The sequence below is a fragment of the Balaenoptera borealis genome (genome assembly GCF_965194805.1).
Source record: "Balaenoptera borealis genome assembly, chromosome: 12".
Taxonomy (NCBI): domain Eukaryota; kingdom Metazoa; phylum Chordata; class Mammalia; order Artiodactyla; family Balaenopteridae; genus Balaenoptera; species Balaenoptera borealis.
Genome location: NC_138869.1, coordinates 40,490,854 through 40,508,471, shown reverse-complemented (window position 1 = coordinate 40,508,471; position 17,618 = coordinate 40,490,854). Strand labels below are relative to the sequence as shown.

The window sequence follows — 17,618 nt, the reverse complement described above, 5'->3', positions numbered from 1 at the left end:
TGGCCACAGCTTGTCACCTACTGTGGCCTCTGAATGAGGAATTGTGCAAACTCCTCTTCACTGATTCTTCCTCATCCCTGTCCCTGTGCCCCTGGGATGCTCTCTGGTGGGCTTGGGAGAGACACCTGGCCTTGGGGGCCCTACCAGATCCTGCCTGTCCTTGGGATGTTTACTCTCCCTCAGGGCTATGGGGTTTGGTTTCAGGAAGTGTGTCGTGGCCCCTGCACAAACCAGGACCTCCTGCGGCAGGCCAACCTTGACAAGTTCACCCCAAGAGGTCAGTGCCCAGGGGGCTGGGTGGGTGGGTGCCTTTAGAAGCAGGGCCTCTGGCCTTGGGGAGATTGTCTCCTCTTGGCTGAGGGTTTCAATCTCCTCAACTGTGAAATGGGGATAACAGGAAACAAGGTGCTTTGCAGGGGCCCAGCTCATGGTGAGTGCTCGGTGAAGCACAGCTGCTTAATTGTGACTCTTGGCAGAGCTGTGTGTGACAAGGGCACTGTGGTACGGTGGGGCTGCTGAAGGCCAGGTCCCCATTTCCCTCTGCCTGGCTGGGGACAGTAGGATATTGACATGTGTGTTTTCTGGAACGTGGAACGTGGGCTTGGAGGAGGTCAGGACTGTGTCTGAGTTGTTACCTGGCTCGGGCTGCAGCACCTAGAACAGGGCTTGGAGCAGGAAGGCGCCCAGGATTTCACTGCCAAAGAGGGGAAGGAGGACACTCCTCTCAAGCTCCGTGATGAGTCTTGTAAGGTGTGGGGCAGGTCTGCAGGGCGCGGGCCAGTCCCCAGTGGCAGAGGGGAGGAGAGGGCGGCTCCAGGAGAGGCAGCAAGCTGGGTGGGGCCCTGAGAGGCAGTGAGGATCTGGAGGGGGGGCCCTCCTGGCTGGCCAGCGGACAGGACGCCCTTTCGATCAGGTCCAGAAGCTGCATGGTCCCAGCTGTCTGCCTTTCCACTCTATCCCCAGGAGAGGCCTGGCTCTGTGCTGGCACTGTCCAGATTTGTCTTCTTGAGACCCACAGTCCTCCTGGGGGCCTGTGAATCCCCAAAAGTGGCATAGGAAACATCACATGTACGTGCCTCTGTGCAGTGATCTGAGGATCCGGCCTATTGTGGTCAGCAGTTTCACAAGTATCTGTGGCCCAGAAAATGGTTACAAACCACAGATCGAGGGCTGCGGGGGAGCTGGGAATGGGGCTTCTGCCATCCATGGCAGGGATGGGGGCAGGGCTGGTCAGCAGCTCTGTGGCCCCACCCACGTGAGGAAGAGCAGCCCGGCAGGGTCACAGGGTGGTGGCAGTCAGGGCTCGTGGCCGTCAGAGCTCTTGGCAGAAGGCTACGTGAAGGCCTGGGAAGCCTGCCTAGGGCTCCCGGACCAGCAGGGGCGGGGGCCGGGCTTTGCTGTCCTCACCCTGGCTCCTTCTTGGCTCCTGAGACGCAGGGCCAGGTCCAGGAATTCATGATCCTGGGTGTGGAATGTGTTATGGACCCATAGGCTCAAGAGCAGATGATTAGGAATCTGAAAACTGCCCCTGGGCCGGGCCATTTTGGTAGCGTGGGGTTCCCCGAGCACCTGACAGCTCTGGTAAGAGAGCTGACTTAGCTGCAGGTGGATGGCCTCTGCTCAGCCTCTGGAAGCTTCTGTAGAGCCCCAGTGGGTACCCCCAAGGTAGACCCTCCTGTGGTGTGACTGCATCTTGACCCCAGAGACGTGAGGCCCAAGGAGGGGGTTACTAGGGCCTCCCAGGGGAGTTGTTCGGAGCCATCACTGAGCTGTCCAGAGCCCACCCAGGCCCTGGGAAAGGTGGCTCTCATCCCCGAAACATTTTCCTGCACCCCCGTCCCCACCGCTATGGTCTTGGCTTGCCTGAGACTTTCCTTCCCATTTAACATCCTGAGTCCCGGGAAACTGGAACGTCACCCTATCAATGGATCTCTCTTCACCAGCTCCCTTGTCCTCAGACCTGGAATGGAAGCCTGTCTAAGGAGGGGTGGCCATTTTGTGACTTGAGGGTCCCCTGGGGGTGGAGTGGCGGTGCCACCCACTCCTACAGTATCCAGGATGTCTTGAGTCTGGAAACAGTCCCAGTGAGTGAATGGCATTCAGACCCAGAGATGCTTGGGAGGGCCTCTGGGGTAGGGATGGCAGGAACCCATCCCAGACATGCAGGGAGCTACCACTTCGCCTTCCTATCCAGCTCTAATCCTCACTGGTAGTTTGATTCAGCATCTGGCTTGAGCAAAAGCCGCTGGCACCAGGGCTGTGGGCAGAAAGGAGGGGAATGGTCAAGCATGCTGGCTCTGGGCAGGGAGAGCAGGACCAAAACAGACCTTCCGGAGGCCCTTGTCCTCCAGGCTCATGATCCCTTGGGAGCCCGGTGCACATCTGGCTTCTCCCTGCCACAGGCCAGCTCTGAGCTTCCCATGCCCCAAAGCTGCATGCCTGGTACCTGCCTAGCACTGTGTTTTGGGGGTGTTGGGCCCCAGCCTGAGCCCCTGCAGCTCCTGCCCCTGCCCCTGCCCACAGTCAGAACCTTTGAGGTTCCTGAGAACTTCGAGGAGCGCCTGGAGCATCAGCACATCGGGTCTACCACCAAGCTGCTCATCCAGACTGACTTCCCGCTGCAGGCCTATGAGCCCAAGGTGCAGGTGCCCTACCTGGTGCTGCCGGGCCAGTGCCCCCGCAAGATTGAGATTGAGAGGTAGGTATGGTTGGGTGAGCAGTGGGAGGGCCTGCCCTCTGGGAGGTGGCATCCACCCACCTCAAGGGATGAGGGACAGTAGACAACTAGGTGGTCATCCTCATGGCAGAGGTTACTAAGATGGATCTGTGTGCAAGTGTTCAAATCAAATCTTCTAGCCCTTTGGTTTCTTAATAGGAACGAGTTGCTTTCCTTGCTGTGGAATCAGGGAGGGTGGCATTTAAGTCAATTTGGTGGAACTGACAGGCAGGATGCAAGGGCAGTTGGGGTCCAGGACGCCAGCCCCAGCCACCATTCCACTTCCTGATGAGTCCCAGAAGGGCGGAGGGCCCTGGAGGGGTCATTGGGCCACACCCCTACTGCCTCAACTCCCTGGGCCCTTGCTGACCCCCATGGAGACACCTCACACGAGCCAAGCTGTCATGAGATTTCCTTGTCGCCCTCGGCCAGGAGGAAGCGGCTGTACCTGAGCCTGGACATTGAGCAGCTGCTGGCCAGCGAGGGCATTGACTCCGACAAGCTCATGCCCAGGCACCCAGACCCCCACCACCCCCAGACCATTGAGCAGGGTCATGACCCGCTCTTCCCCATCTATCTCCCACTGAAGGTGAGTCCAGCTTCCACAGAGGGCTGATGGTCAGGAGATGGGGGTGCAGGACTCCAGCAGAGGGATCAGACTCAAAAGGGGATCCCATGGCAATCACAAGCACTCACTTGTCAAACAGGACAACTGCATAGTCAGAGCGCTACCCCCACTCCTGGGGTTTCAGACATCCTAGGCTGGGGCAGGAGGGGCCCCAGGACCCCTGGGATGCTGATTCCCTGCTTCTTCCCTGGGAGCCTGGGAACCCTGTGTACATGAGCTCTGTCCCCACCCCACCCACGGGCACCAAGAAGCAGCCCAGTTGGACTGTGGAGTAGTGTTCAGGCCTTCCTGACTACTGCGTCTGGTGTCACTGGGATGGGGAGACCTGGGGTGGAGGAAGGCACCATTGTAGCCCCTTTGGGGTACCAATGGGGAAACTGAGTCCAGAGGAGAAGGAGGGAGCGTAGCCTGCTCTGGTTTTCACCCACTTCCCTGCCCTTCCTCTCCATGGTCCTGAGTATCTCTTGCCTGGTGGTCCCTATGGGGAGACAGAGTTGCATATCACCCTATAAAGATGGCCTTCTGACAACCTGAACCTCCATTGTTTCTGAGTCTGGTGGGTGCTCAGAAAAATCCAAGGGCCACCGCTTCCCTTGGACCTGAGCTGGGTGATCCTGGCCAGTGGTGGGGGAGAGCCCATATCCTGCTCTGAGTCCCCAGATACCCCTCTGCTTGAACCTCAGTGTGGCTTGGTTGGACAGGGTTTCATAGAGCCAGACTCCACAGACCCCTGTGAGCAGCAGAGGAGGCACTCAGGCCCCTGGGCCCCAGTCTTCAGCTTCTGCATCTGGGGAGGGGCCTACTCAGGCACCCCTACCCTCTGGCATGCCCAGCCCACTGGGTCCACCAGGGGCGAGCCGCCTCCTCCCAGCATCTGCTGTTTTCTTCCAGATATTTGACAATGAGGAGTTTGACTGCCGGACTCCCAGTGAGTGGATCAACATGGGCTTGGAGCCAGGGTCTCAGAACAGGAAACCTGTCCCCGGAAAAGCCCTCCTGCCCACCGATGACTTCCTGGGGCACGGTGAGCAGGGCCAGCAAGGGCAGGGGGACAGGATCTTGTCTGCACCATCCTGTCCTGGCAGCCCAGCCGTAGACTCCTAGACTGCCCTGGGGCCTCAACCATGGGAGGTGGGGGCCCCACCTTTTGAGGCCTCTCAGCTGGGATACAGGCCAGCAGGCTGGCCGCATAGAAGGAAATGCAGGGACCAGGGATGACATGGGTGGGTGGGCTGGGGAAGGGACAGCTGGACGGTGTCTAATGTTAAAAAAAAAAGTCTTTGATTTATTGGCAATGAAAAATATGCAAGCTTATTAGACATGTTCAAATGTGTATAAGGGGCACAATTCAAGCCTTTCCATCCCCTGCCCCAGAAACCGCATTGCTCCACCTATAACTGTGGCCTCTTGGCTTTCACCTCTGCATGGACAACACACACACTGTCACACACTCACACTCACACACTTGCTTTCAAACACACACGTTCATAAGCCCACTGTCACACTCACCCACCGTCCCTCACACACACACACAGTTGCACTCATATACACATTTTCACCACACACACACATGCCTACTGTCACCCATTCACAACCGCTGACACACCCACACACACATCCCCACACTGATGTTGCACAGATTTGCCATATCTTGCCCTTGTCTGTGTCTGCCCCTCCTTTGGCCCCAGGTCTGCCCTGGCGGTCGTGGAAGCTCTCTCCAGTTTGCTGCTGTCTGCCAGGCTGACCTTCCACGGTCACCACCCTGGCCTGCCACCATGGCTGGCATGACTACTCTCTATGTAGGCATCCTAGGAAGGTCTGGGTTATGAGATTGGAGGTGGCTGTCCCCATGTGCAGGGCGAAGGCCTCTCTGCTCCCTGCCCAGTGCGTGGATATGCCGCTGTGGAGTGGGGAGTGGGCCCAGTGGGCCGGCGCCCAGGCGAGAGATAGGATTGTGAGAGCCATGCTGGTTTTCAGACTGCTCAGCCTCCAGGGGCCCCACAGCGAGTCCGTTGTGCAAGCTGTAAGTTTATGTTTCAGTTTAAAAACATGTTAATGCTAGAATCAATTTCTTTGAACTAGATAAGAAACCCAGAATGTTCCCTTTACTTTGGACTTAATTACAAAAATAATTTAACTCAATTGTTCCCAGATCTCCAATTCCTGGTGATAAAAACAGAAGGTTTGGGGCTGTATTAACCTTAAATGTACCAGGTAGTGGCTTCCCTGAAGTGCTTCTGCTTGCACCGCTTCATATGGGCCCTGGCCCTGGGTGGCAGCACTAATGGTGGAGCGTTTCTGCCAGAGACCTCTGCTTTCTGCTGGGGGCTTCTTGTGACATCTTTTCCTTTAAGCTGAGTCAAGACAAGGTCAGCATTTTCAAAAAGGAAACTAATTAGGAAGAGGAGGGAAAGCAAAACAAAGCCAAAGCTGGTGAGGTATATCCCACAGCAGCCTCCTTCACTTATCTACCTGGCATCAGTCAGTGGGAGCATTTCTTTGGAATTCCAGCCGGGAGAAGATGCATACACAGTATGACTTTAGGCTTTGTGAGACACACAAACAAGGTAACAAGTCAGAAAGTGCCTGGGGCAAAGGTGCTATTTTAGGCAGAGATGCTTCTACAAGGAGAAGCCACTTGAGCAGGGAACAAGCCAGCATCGAGGTGACCTGGATGAAGACTGTTCCAGGCAGAAGACACAGCCAATGCTAAGGCCCTGAGGCAGGAGCAAGCTCCAAAGTCATAGGAATAGCCAGACATCCAGTGTGGCTGGAGAGGAACGAGTGAGGGAGGCAGTGGCAAGAGGTGAGCTGGAGTAGTCAAAGGCTTTCAGCCCAGGGAGAAGGTGGGAGGCCCATTCTGGCCAAACAGCCACTGAGGCCCACTTTGAGGCCATTGCAGGGAAGCAGTCTTCTACCCTGCCCTGCCCTGATGGGAGGAGCCCGGGGGCTCAGCTGCCACACGCAGCCTAAGTGCTTCCCTCGGCCTTGAAGGGGTCCAGTTCAGACTTGATGAGCTTTACACCTAGATCCTCGGACAGGGCTAGGCAAACAAGGACTAAGCAAACAAGCCCCTGTTTGCTTGGGGCTTTCCTGCCTCCTGTCCCAGCCCTGCTGGCCTGTGTCTTTCTCTGCCCTGATGGAGTCATGCAGAGCATCAGGGCAGAGAGACCTGCCTGGTTCCCCAGAGGCAAGCTCAGCTGGGAGGAAGCAGGCTCCCCACTCTGCATGGTGGGAGAGAGGCCAGACTAGTGACCACTGAGACCTTTCCTAGCACCCGCTGCCCCCATGCAGGGGCCTTTTCCCACCCCATGGCAGGGAGCACTGGTGGGCTCCCCTCCTGTTTCAGAGGACCCCAAGAGTCAGAAGCTGACGTACAAATGGTGCGATGTCGGCGTCCTGGACTACGACAAGGAGAAGGAGCTGTACCTAGTGCACAAGACGAATGAGGATGGTTTGGTGCGAGATGAGATGGGGAAGCCCATCCTGAATGGAGGGGTAATGGCTGAAGGTACAAGGTCCCTGCCCCTGCCTCAGGCAGACCCCCAGCTCAGGCCCGGCCTGGCCTGTGACTGAGGCCAACCCCTGCCCAGGTTATAGCCAGCTCGGGTCTGAATGCCCCCTTGCTCTGTTGTCCTGGGGCTGTCTGTCCCCCAACCAGTGAGAACCAGAGGACGCATCACTCAGAGACCCCAGGAAGGGCAATTGGCCATTATTTGATATGCCAACTCTGAGGCCCAACAATTAGTGATGTCTGCCCTGGGTGTGGCATCAGGAATGAGCACTTGAATAGCCACCCCTGTATAGCTCCTTGTCTGTACACAGCTTTTTACGGTTTACAAAGCACTTTCACATCCATCCATGACAACCTGTGACGTGGGCAGTTCAGGGAGTGTTGTCATACCCATTTCACAGATGTGATGGGGTCACTTGCTCAGAGCCACCACGCATCAGTGGCAGAGCCAGGCTGGAATCCAGTGCTCCTGCCCAGAGGGCCCCACTGCATGTTCCTTTCTCCCTCCACCCGACTCCAGGAAGGCCGCCCCTCCTTATCTGCCAGTACTGGGTGCCAAGGATCCAGCTTCTCTTCTGTGCTGAGGACCCACGTGTGTTCACACAACGTGTGGTCCAGGCCAACGCCCTGCGCAAGAACACAGAGGCGCTGCTGCTATACAACCTGTATGTGGACTGCATGCCCTCCGAGGGCCAGCGGCTCATCAATGAGCAGAGCCTGAGCAAGATCAAGCAGTGGGCCATGAGCACACCTCGGATGCGCAAAGGGCCCTCGTGAGTACCCCCCAGACCCTTTCCCACACCAGAGCAGCACGTCCTCCAGGGAGCTGTCCAGTGGGGAAGTGGTGCTGCCCAGTGGGGGAGGGGTGATGCTCCCTCCATGCTCATCTGTTTGGGGCTGTCTTGCCCACTGCATTATGGACTTCTTGGGCCCCAAACAATTTCTTGTTCATCTCCAGATCTCTCATTATCACTATGGACTCATGGATTCTTAATTTTATTCCAAGGGTTATAATCTGTTACTACCATTTTTAATTTTGATGCTCAAATTGTCCCAGCTTTGGCCAGTGGGAGCCTCTTCAGGCTGATTCCTGTGTCCGTTTGATATGTTCTTACTGTTCATTGAGTATGCTTTTACTTTCTGGCACAGCAAGAAGTTCCAGGCTCATCTTACTTTCCCAGACCCAGCCCTGAAATCAGCTGTTTCCCCAAGGAACCCTGGTTCCTCTTGGTGGGGAATGGTATTTAGAAGCTAAGATTTTGACATTAAGATGCGCTCATTGCTACTGGGAAATCAATACTTTGAGGTCCTTAGAGCAGATAGATCTAAGATATATATATTATTTATTTATTTTATATCATATCATATATTCTTTAAACTTTTGTTTAAATTTATTTTTGACTGCGTTGGGTCTTTGCTGCTGCGTGCAGGCTTTCTCTAGTTGTGGCTAGCGGGGGCTACTCTTCATTGCAGAGCACAGGCTCTAGGCGCGCAGGCTTCAGTAGTTGCGGTGCGCGGGCTTCTCATTGCAGTGGTTTTTCTTGTTGCAGAGCACGGGCTCTAGGCACACAGGCTTCAGTAGTTGCGGCATGTGGGCTTAGTAGTCGTGGCTTGCCGGCTATAGAGAGCAGGCTCAGTAGTTGTGGCGCACGGGCTTAGTTGCTCTGCTGCATGTGAGATTTTCCCGGACCAGGGCTTGAACCCCTGTCCCCTGCACCACCAGGGAAGCCCCTCATACCATATATTCTTATATTACATTATGTTACATATAACCTCCATGCACATGTCTTTATCTATCTATTATATATCTATCTGTTAAAAAACATGAGTTCATACTGATACCTTCATGTTGACTTCAAACCACGGGGCTCATTCTCACTTGTACATATTTGTTACTTCTTTTTCTAAAAGAAAATTGGCTTTGATTCCTCATAGTATATTTACTTATTTGCTCAGTCCTGGAATACACAGAAAGTAGTTTCAATTGGTAATCTATACCCTTTGGAGGAAAAACTCTACTAAGTAATCTTTGATATTTGTGGCCACCTTTATCATACACTAATTTCCATGTGTACTTGGGTCTATTTCCGGAGTTTCTGTTCTATTCCATTGTTCTGTTTGTCCATTTATGCACTTGTGCTACAGTTTTTTTTTCTATAATTTTTTTAATAGATTTATTTATTTTTATTTATTTATTTTTGGCTGCGTTGGGTCTTCGTTGCCGTGCGCGGGCTTTCTCTAGTTGCAGTGAGTGGGGGCTACTCTGTTGCGGTGCGCGTGCTTCTCATTGCAGTGGCTTCTCTTGTTGTGGAGCACGGGCTCTAGGCACGCGGGCTTCGGTAGTTGTGGCTCGCGGTGTCAGTAGTTGTGGTGCACTGGCTTAGTTGCTCCGCGGCATGTGGGATCTTCCCAGACCAGGGATCGAACCCGTCTCCCCTGCATTGGCAGGCGGGTTCTTAACCACTGCACCACCAGGGAAGTCCCACTAAAGTTTTAATTATAGATATTTTACAGTATGTTTTAATGTCTCATAGGGCCATTATGTATATGGTAAAATATACATAATACAAAATTCACCATTTTAACTATTTCTAAGTGTACAGCTCAGTGGCATTAAGTACATCCATATTGTTGTCCAACCATCACTACCATCCATCCACAGAATGTTCATCATCCCAAAGTGAAACTTTGTACCCATTAAACTGTAAGACCCCATTCCCCTCTCCCCCAGCTCCTGGCAACCACCATTCTATTGTACTCTTTGTATTTGACTACCCTAAGTACGTCATATGAGTAGAATCATATATACTTATCCTTTTGCGAATCCTGCATTCACTTGGCATAATGCCTTTCAGTATCATCCATGTTGTAGCACGTGTCAGAATTCCCTTCCTTTTTAAGGCTGAATAATATTCCATTGTACATATATACCACATTTTGTTTATCCATTCATCTGTTGATAGACACTTGATTGCTTCCATCTTTTGGCTATTATGAATAATGCTGCTGTGAACATGGGTATACAAAGATAACTTCATGTCCCTGCTTTCTGTTCTTTTGGGTATAAACCCAGAAGTAGAATTACTAGATCATATGGTAATTCTATTTGTTGTTGTTTAGTTTTTGTTTCATAATCATAAACTTAATTCTGTAATCCAGCTAGACTTGGAAGGGGATAAGGAAAACTTAGAACCCAAAAAACTGCAGTGAGAGCACAAAGATTATAGGCTATTATGAGCAAATGAGAGAAGGAATGGTCTGATAGTTAAGATACAATACAAGTCAAATTTATTAGAGTTATCCACAGTCAGAAATGGTGAGCTTCTTGCTGGTCTTGCCAAACCTGGACCCAAAGCACTCCATGGTTTTCACAATATTCATGCCCTCTTTCACCTTGCCAAAGACCACGTGCTTGCCACCCAACCACCCAGTCTTGGTAGTGTAGATGAAAAACTGGGAACCATTTATATGGGTCCAGAATTTGCCATGTACAAGATGTGAAGACCCATATGCTCGAGAGTGATGCTTATTATCAAATTTCTCTTTGTAGATAACTTGCTGCCAGTGCCATTATGGCATGTGAAGTCACCACTCTGGTACATAAACCCTGGAATAGTTCTGTGAAAGTAGGGACCTATATAACCAAATCCTTTCTCCTCAGTGCTCAGAACACTCAAGTTTTCTGCTGTCTATGGAACTTTGTCTGCAAACAGCTCAAATGAGACATGGCCCAAGGCCACATCAACAGCGAATGTCAAAGAACACTGGGGTTGACCATGGTGGGTAGTGCAGGGTGGCTTCAGGTGGCATCGGTGGTGTCGGCAAAGCCCTATTTTTAATTTTTTGAGAAACCACCAACATGTTTTCCATAGCAGCTGCACCATTTTACATTCCTAGCAGCAGGGCACAAGGGTTCAAATTTCTCCATATCCTCACTGACACTTTTCTATTTTCTGTTTTTTTTTTCCTTAGAGTAGCCATCCTAAAGGATGTGAAGTGGTATCTCCTTGTGATTTTTATTTGCATTTTCCTAATGATTAGTGATGTTAAGCACTTCTTTTCATGTGCTTATTGGCTATTTGTATATTCTTCTTTGGGGAAATGTGTATTCAAATTCTTTGCCTATATTCAAATCTAGTTGTTTTTATTTATTTAGTTAGTTAGTTAGTTTATTTATTTATTTAGTTAGTTAGTTAGTTAGTTATGGCTGTGTCGGGTCTAAGTTTTGGCACGTGGGATCTTTCGTTGCAGCGCATGGGCTTCTCTTTAGTTGTGGCACGCGGCCTCTCTAGTTGTGGCGCACGGGCTTAGTTGCCCTGTGGCATGTGGGATCTTAGTTCCCTGACCAGGGATCTAACCCGTGTCCCCTGCTTTGGAAGGTGGATTCTTAAGCACTGGACCACCAGGGAAGTCCCCAGTTGTTTTTTTGTTGTCACGTTTTAGTTCTTTATATACTCTGGATATTAATCCCTTATCAGATATGTGATTTGAAGATATTTTCTCCCATTCCATGGGTTGCCTTTTTATTCTGTTGATAGTGTCCTTTGTGTAACTAGGACACAAAGGTTTTCATTTTGGTGAAGTCCAATTTGTCTATTTTTCCTTATTGCTTGTGACTTTGTGTCATGTATAAGAAATCATTACCAAATCCAATGTCATGAAGCTTTCTTCCATGTGTTCTTTTTTTTTTTTTTTAATTAATTAATTTATTTATTTATGGCTGTGTTGGGTCTTCGTTTCTGTGCGAGGGCTTTCTCTAGTTGTGGCAAGCGGGGGCCACTCTTCATCACGGTGCACGGACCTCCCACTATCGCGGCCTCTCTTGTTGCAGAGCACAGGCTCTAGACGCGCAGGCTCAGTAATTGTGGCTCACGGGCCCAGTTGCTCTGTGGCATGTGGGATCTCCTCAGACCAGGGCTCGAACCCATGTCCCCTGCATTAGCAGGCAGATTCTCAACCACTGCGCCACCAGGGAAGCCCCCATGTGTTCTTTTAAGAGTTTTACAGTGTTAGATCTTATGTTCAGATCTTTGATCCATTTTGAGTTAAATTTTGCATATGGTCTTAGGTAAGGGTCCAACTTCATTCTTTTGCATGTGAATATGCAGTTTTCCCAGGACAATGTGTTGAAAAAGCTGTCTTTTCCCCATTGAATGATGTTGGCACCCTTGTTGAAAATCATTTGACTATATATATATATGAGGGTTTATTTCTGGGCTGTCTTTTCTATTCCGTTGGTCTATCAGTCTGTCTTTATTCCAGTACCACATATTTTGATTACTGTAGGTTTGTAATTAGTTTTGAAATTAAAAAGTGTGAATCTTCCCACTTTGTTCTTTTTCAAGTTTGTTTTGGCTATTTGGGGGTCCCTTGAGATTCCATATGAATTTTAGGATGAATTTTTCTCTTTCTGCAAAAAAAGTTGTTGGGATTTTGATAGGGACTTTGCACGCTTATTTCCTCATATGAGCTTTAGTATCAACTTGTCTAGCTGTACTTTTAAAACGCTTGGTATTTTTATTGTGATAGCATTATATTTTTAAATTACCTTAGGTATAGCTGACATCTTTGGGATCCTGAGTTGTCCTATCCAAGAACAAGGAATGTTTGTCCATTTGTTCAAGTCTACTTCTGTGTCTTTCAGTAGTGCTTTAAAGTTTTTTTCATATAAGTTTTGCCTATTTCTAAGTATTTTATCTTCTTTGTTGCTATTATAAATGGGCTTTCTCTACTCTTACGTCTATTGATTGATTTCTTTATGCCAATTTACATCCTGTTACCTTCCTGAAATCATTTAATGTTTGAGTTTATCATTGATTCTCTAGGGCTTTCTAAGTGCACACTATCTGTAAATAGAGATAGTTTTACTTATTATTTTCCAATTCTTATTCCTCTAATTACTTTCTCTTGTCTAATTGCATTTTCTAATACCTCCAGTACAATACTGAATAGTAGTGGAGACAGTAGGCATCATTACCTTGTTCTTAATATTAGTGGAAATACCTCTAGTGTTTCTCCCTTAAGAAAAATGCTAGCTTTAGGTTTTTGTTTATTTAATAATGTAGCTGCTGATTTCTGTTTTCTTAATTTTTTTTTTTTTGTCACAGGCTATTTAAGTACCATGGAGATAATCATATGTTTGTCTCCTTAGATCTATTCACATGGTGAATTATATTAATTGATTTCCTAATATTGAGACAACCTTGCAATCCTTTAATAAATCCCACTTAACCATGGTGTATCATTTTTTTTTAAAATAAATTTATTTATTTATTTTTGGCTGTGTTGGATCTTCATTTCTGTGCGAGGGCTTTCTCCAGTTCCGGCGAGCGGGGGCCACTCTTCATGGCGGTGCGCGGGCCTCTCACTGTCGCGGCCTCTCCCATTGCGGAGCACAGGCTCCAGACGCGCAGGCTCAGTAGTCGTGGCTCACGGGCCCAGCCGCTCTGTGGCATGTGGGATCTTCCCAGACCAGGGCTCGAACCCGTGTCCCCTGCATTGGCAGGCAGATTCTTAACCACTGCACCACCAGGGAAGCCCCGTGTATCATTTTTAATGTGGTATTAGATTTTGTCCATTAATATGCTATTTAGAACTTTATCATTGATATGTGATATTGGCTTGCAATTTTTTTTTTGTACTTCTTTAAACAGGTTTGAAGCAAAGTTATACTTGCTTCATATAAAGAATTTTGACATTTTCCATCTTTTTCAGTACTCTGGAACAATTTATGTTGCATTGGGGCTGTGTGGTCATTCTTTTGTAAAACCATTTGGACATGGGGCTTTTCTAGTTTTTCTATAACTTTATTTTTCTACAGAAATTTGATCTATTTAAGCTTTCTTTTTTCTAATGGAGTCAATTTTGATATACTTTGTTTCTCTAGAAAATTATCCATGTTACCTAGTTTTTAAAATATATTTGCATAGACAACTCTTGTTGTCTTGCTTTGTATGTTGCTTTTGAGACATCTGATGTCAAAGTCCCCTTCTCTTGTAAGTTGTTTGATTTTTTTTTCCTTGGAGACCTTGGAGATTTTTTTTTTTCATCTTTAAAGCCTAATCATTTTACTAGGGTATGTCCTAGAGTTGATCATTCTCATATTTTTTCCCAAGTACACAATGGGCCTTTTAAATGTATAAATTCAGATATTCTTTTATTTCTGGAAAATATTCTTGAATTGTAGTTTTAAATATTAGTTCTGTTCCATTGTTTTGTTTCTCTTCATCAGAGACTCCATTCTATCTATCTATCCATTTATCTGTCGTGTTGCTTCTTCTTTGTTTCTAATTCAGCTACTTTCTGATCCTTTTCTGTTCTTTTTCTCATTTTCATTCTCTTGGTTTTATTCGTGACTTTCTTAAATGTATTTTATTACCTTTTTAATTTGACTGTATTATTCCATGGCCAACTTGTAATTTAGCTTTCCTTCATAAGATAATTTAGTTTCTTCCATTTTTTTCCACTGAGTCCAATTAAATATCGTTTCTTTTCTTCCTGTTATTTGCCTATTTCTGTGTTTTATTTTTCATATGCCCAAATACTTGTTTGAAGAGGTTTACTTTAGTTTGAAGTGTTGTATTAGTTTTCTTCTGCTTTGTCTTTTTTTTGTGGGGTGTGTGAGAATTTTCATCAATTAAGGTGTTTTCTTTCTTTTTCTTATAGTAGCTTTATGTAAATGTAGTCTTTCACCTACTCATTTCATTGATTTGTAAAGATCTACAAGATTTCTAGTCCCAGGGCGCCCTCCTCTGTTAGTATAGCAAACTGGTTTTTTTTGGGTTTTTTTGTTTTTTTAATAAATGGCCATGTAGGGGGGCGGGTGTTGGGGGGAAGGGTCATGTGTCTTCCAAATTTTTTGTTCTCTCTTGCAGGACTCTAATTTTCACTTTTATTTCTTTCTCCCTCACCCTCCAATCTCCAAAGGATTCCTCTTCTTTCCTTTTACCTTCCCCCCTCATAAGTCATGCCTTTCAGAGAATCCTGCCTTGAACACATGCAGCTAAATCCCTTCCTTTTAGTAAGTGCTGTGATTTACCGGGACTCTTGTTTTTGCAGTTAGGAGAGACTTTCTCTTTCTGGAAGGATTTTAGGTCCATATGGGGGATACCATACACCACTCTTCTGCACAGTTTTTCCTGGACTGCCCTTGTTCTCCATGAAGGCTTGCAGCTGGAGTGTGAGTGAGAGTGCACTGGGAGTTGATGTTTATTTTTCTACTTGAAGATAATGTGAGTTTGGACATTCTCTTTATTCTAGTTATGCTAAAGGTGTACGTTTTGGGTAGCGCTATTTGTTTTTCTTGCTTTTCTTTTCCTCTTCTCTTTTTTTAAAAAGTGTGCTGGGAGAGTTGAATTGACGTGGCCATCATTATCATGGTTGTCCAGAATTCCATTTCTTGAGTTTTATATTATTTAGAGTATCTTTGGCTATAAATTACAAAGAGGCTTGGCTCAGATTGGCTTAGAAAACAGGGAAATTCATTTCTTTACATGTAACAAGAAATCTGATGCAGGACATCCCAGGCTTGGACCTCAGGGTTCTGTCTGGTGTCTGCTGGCTTCGTCCTCAGGGAAGATGGCAGCAGCAGTTTCAGAAGCACAAGGTCCAGAGTCCATTGACTCCTGCTGTGGATTAGATTCCCTAGAAGTAGAGCCTGTTTCAGAGATTCATGTACAAGTGATTTTTTGATGCAATCCTCTCAGGAGAATCTACAAGCAAGAGAAGGAGGCAGGATAAGATGGAGGAAGCATCTAGGCAGAGGTGGGGTTTTAGGAGAAGCTAGCCTCTGATCCCACGGGGAATTCTGGAGCATGAATGACACCACAGAGTTTGTCCTGAGGGAGACAGGACAAGGGGGCTTGATTCTATATCTCTGCATCAGTCACTGGTCAGTCACAACTGGGTCCTGTAGCCACGCCTAAACAATTACAGTCGGGACAAGCCCCACCAGGATCAACGTAGACTAGTTGAGATATACCCCTGGAGCTGGGGATGGTTCATCTTCCCCTGAGTCATGTGAGAAAGGAACAAATCTGGAGCAAAAGTGAGGTGCAGATAGGAGGCATTGGATATCTGTCAGGCGGCCAGGCACGTGTGTGGCAGGTACCTATCTTGTGCCAGGACTGGGGCACAGTGGTGAGCACCCCCAACAAAGGGCTCTCGGTCTAGCCAGGAAGACAGGCAGTGAGAAAGCTGGGTGTCTGGGTTCTGATGGGTACTGTGATGACAGAGCAAGGTAAGGGAATAGAGATGTCTTGGAGGGGCTGCTTTACATCAGGTGGTGAGGAAAGCCCTTGCTGGGGTGAACATTTGAGCTGAGGCCTACAGTGCAAGGGGAGAAGAGGATTCTGGTTGAGGGAACAATGGTGTCGAAGCTGAGAGGTGGAGACACATCTGGGGGACGTGAGGAGCAGTAGGGGGTTAATGCAGCCGGAGTGGACCAGAGAGGGCGCTGTAGCCTGGGAGACACTGGAGACGGAGGCCGGACGCCATGAGGCAGGCGCAGGCGGTAAGAAGGAACGCGTTCACGGGCCTGCAGTGAGAGAGGAGTCAGGGAAGGGCTTTGAGCAGAGGACTGGCTTGACCATTTACATGTTTAAAATATCTTTTTTTTTCCTGCCAAGCGGAGAATGGGTTTTAAGGGGGCAAGAGGGGGCGGCAGGGAGATCAGTGAAGAGTGGGAAGCAAAATGGGCAGACTCAGGGACTGATGTGATCCTGGGGGCGGGGGTGGCATAGAAGAGGCACAACGGGTGCTGGTGGCTGGGGGCCAGGTAGGAGGTGTGCCCAGGAATGCAGAAGGGATGCCCCAAACTCGTGTCCCCAGAGCCTGGGGCCCAGCTGGCCCATAGTGTGTGTGGGGGTGTGGGGCCCCCCTGATTCCGCCCTGTCGGCTCCACATGGGCAGGGTTCTGGAGCACCTCAGCAATCTCTCCAGAGAAGTGAACCTGGACTACGAGCGCAGCATGAACAAGATCAACTTTGACAAAATCATCTCCTCCAAGCCCAAGACGTTCTCCTATGTGACCCTGCCTAAGGAAGAGGAGGAGAAGGTGCCCAAGCAAGGTGACGCTGGCTAGACAGAGGCGGGCCCGTGGCCACCCCCAGCCAGAGCCCCTCCTGCCCCTCCCTCTGGGACCTCCCCTGTCCCCAGCATTCATCACCTTCTTTTCCTACCTGCCTGGAGAGCTGGGGGTTGGGGTCATGGGGGTGGGGGTAGAAGAAGGCTCTTTGATTTATTATTTTTATTTTAAAATATTTATTATTTATTTATTTATTTTGGCTGTGCCGGGTCTTAGTTGTGGCGTGCGGGATCTTTTTAGTTGAGGCATGTGGACTTCTTAGTTGCGGCATGCATGCAGGATCTAGTTCCCCGACCAGGTATCGAACTTGGGCCGCCTGCAGTGGGAGCGCAGAATCTTACCCACTGGACCACCAGGGAAGTCCCTGAAGGCTCTTTTAAAAATAGTAGTCTGAGTGGTGCAGAAGTGGCAAGGTAAACATGGACTAGGAAAGCAGTTGTCCAGAAGTGGATGAAAAGTGCTCTGATTTTCTGACCTAGGGACATGCAGTCCTTTTCTTCCTCCAGTAGCAAGAGTAGGTTGGCATTGCCGCAGCTCCGTTTGACATGTGGCAGACCGAGTCTCAGAGCTCCTTGCTTGGAGCTCTCTGATCCCTGCCCCAGCTTCCACGTGTGTGAGGTGCCCAGGAAACTGGGGTGGGTGCAGACCATGGGCACTCCCAGGGGCCTGATGCCCA

At 48.8% G+C, this 17,618-nt stretch overlaps 1 protein-coding gene and 1 pseudogene across 2 annotated transcripts in view; one reads left to right on the top strand and one right to left on the bottom strand.

The window, feature by feature from the left end:
• Positions 1–17,618, top strand: part of DNAH1 (dynein axonemal heavy chain 1) — an 84,017-nt gene that overhangs the window by 15,764 nt on the left and 50,635 nt on the right. Inside the window, exons 2-8 of the mRNA XM_082348268.1 lie at positions 205–277; positions 2,524–2,698; positions 3,149–3,305; positions 4,236–4,368; positions 6,694–6,855; positions 7,379–7,631; positions 16,768–16,925. Coding sequence (XP_082204394.1) covers positions 205–277; positions 2,524–2,698; positions 3,149–3,305; positions 4,236–4,368; positions 6,694–6,855; positions 7,379–7,631; positions 16,768–16,925 — 1,111 coding nt within the window. The remainder of the gene's footprint in view (positions 1–204; positions 278–2,523; positions 2,699–3,148; positions 3,306–4,235; positions 4,369–6,693; positions 6,856–7,378; positions 7,632–16,767; positions 16,926–17,618) is intronic.
• On the bottom strand, positions 7,640–10,636 carry LOC309608378 (peptidyl-prolyl cis-trans isomerase A pseudogene; annotated as a pseudogene). The gene has a single exon. The product of its transcript is annotated as a peptidyl-prolyl cis-trans isomerase A pseudogene (transcript).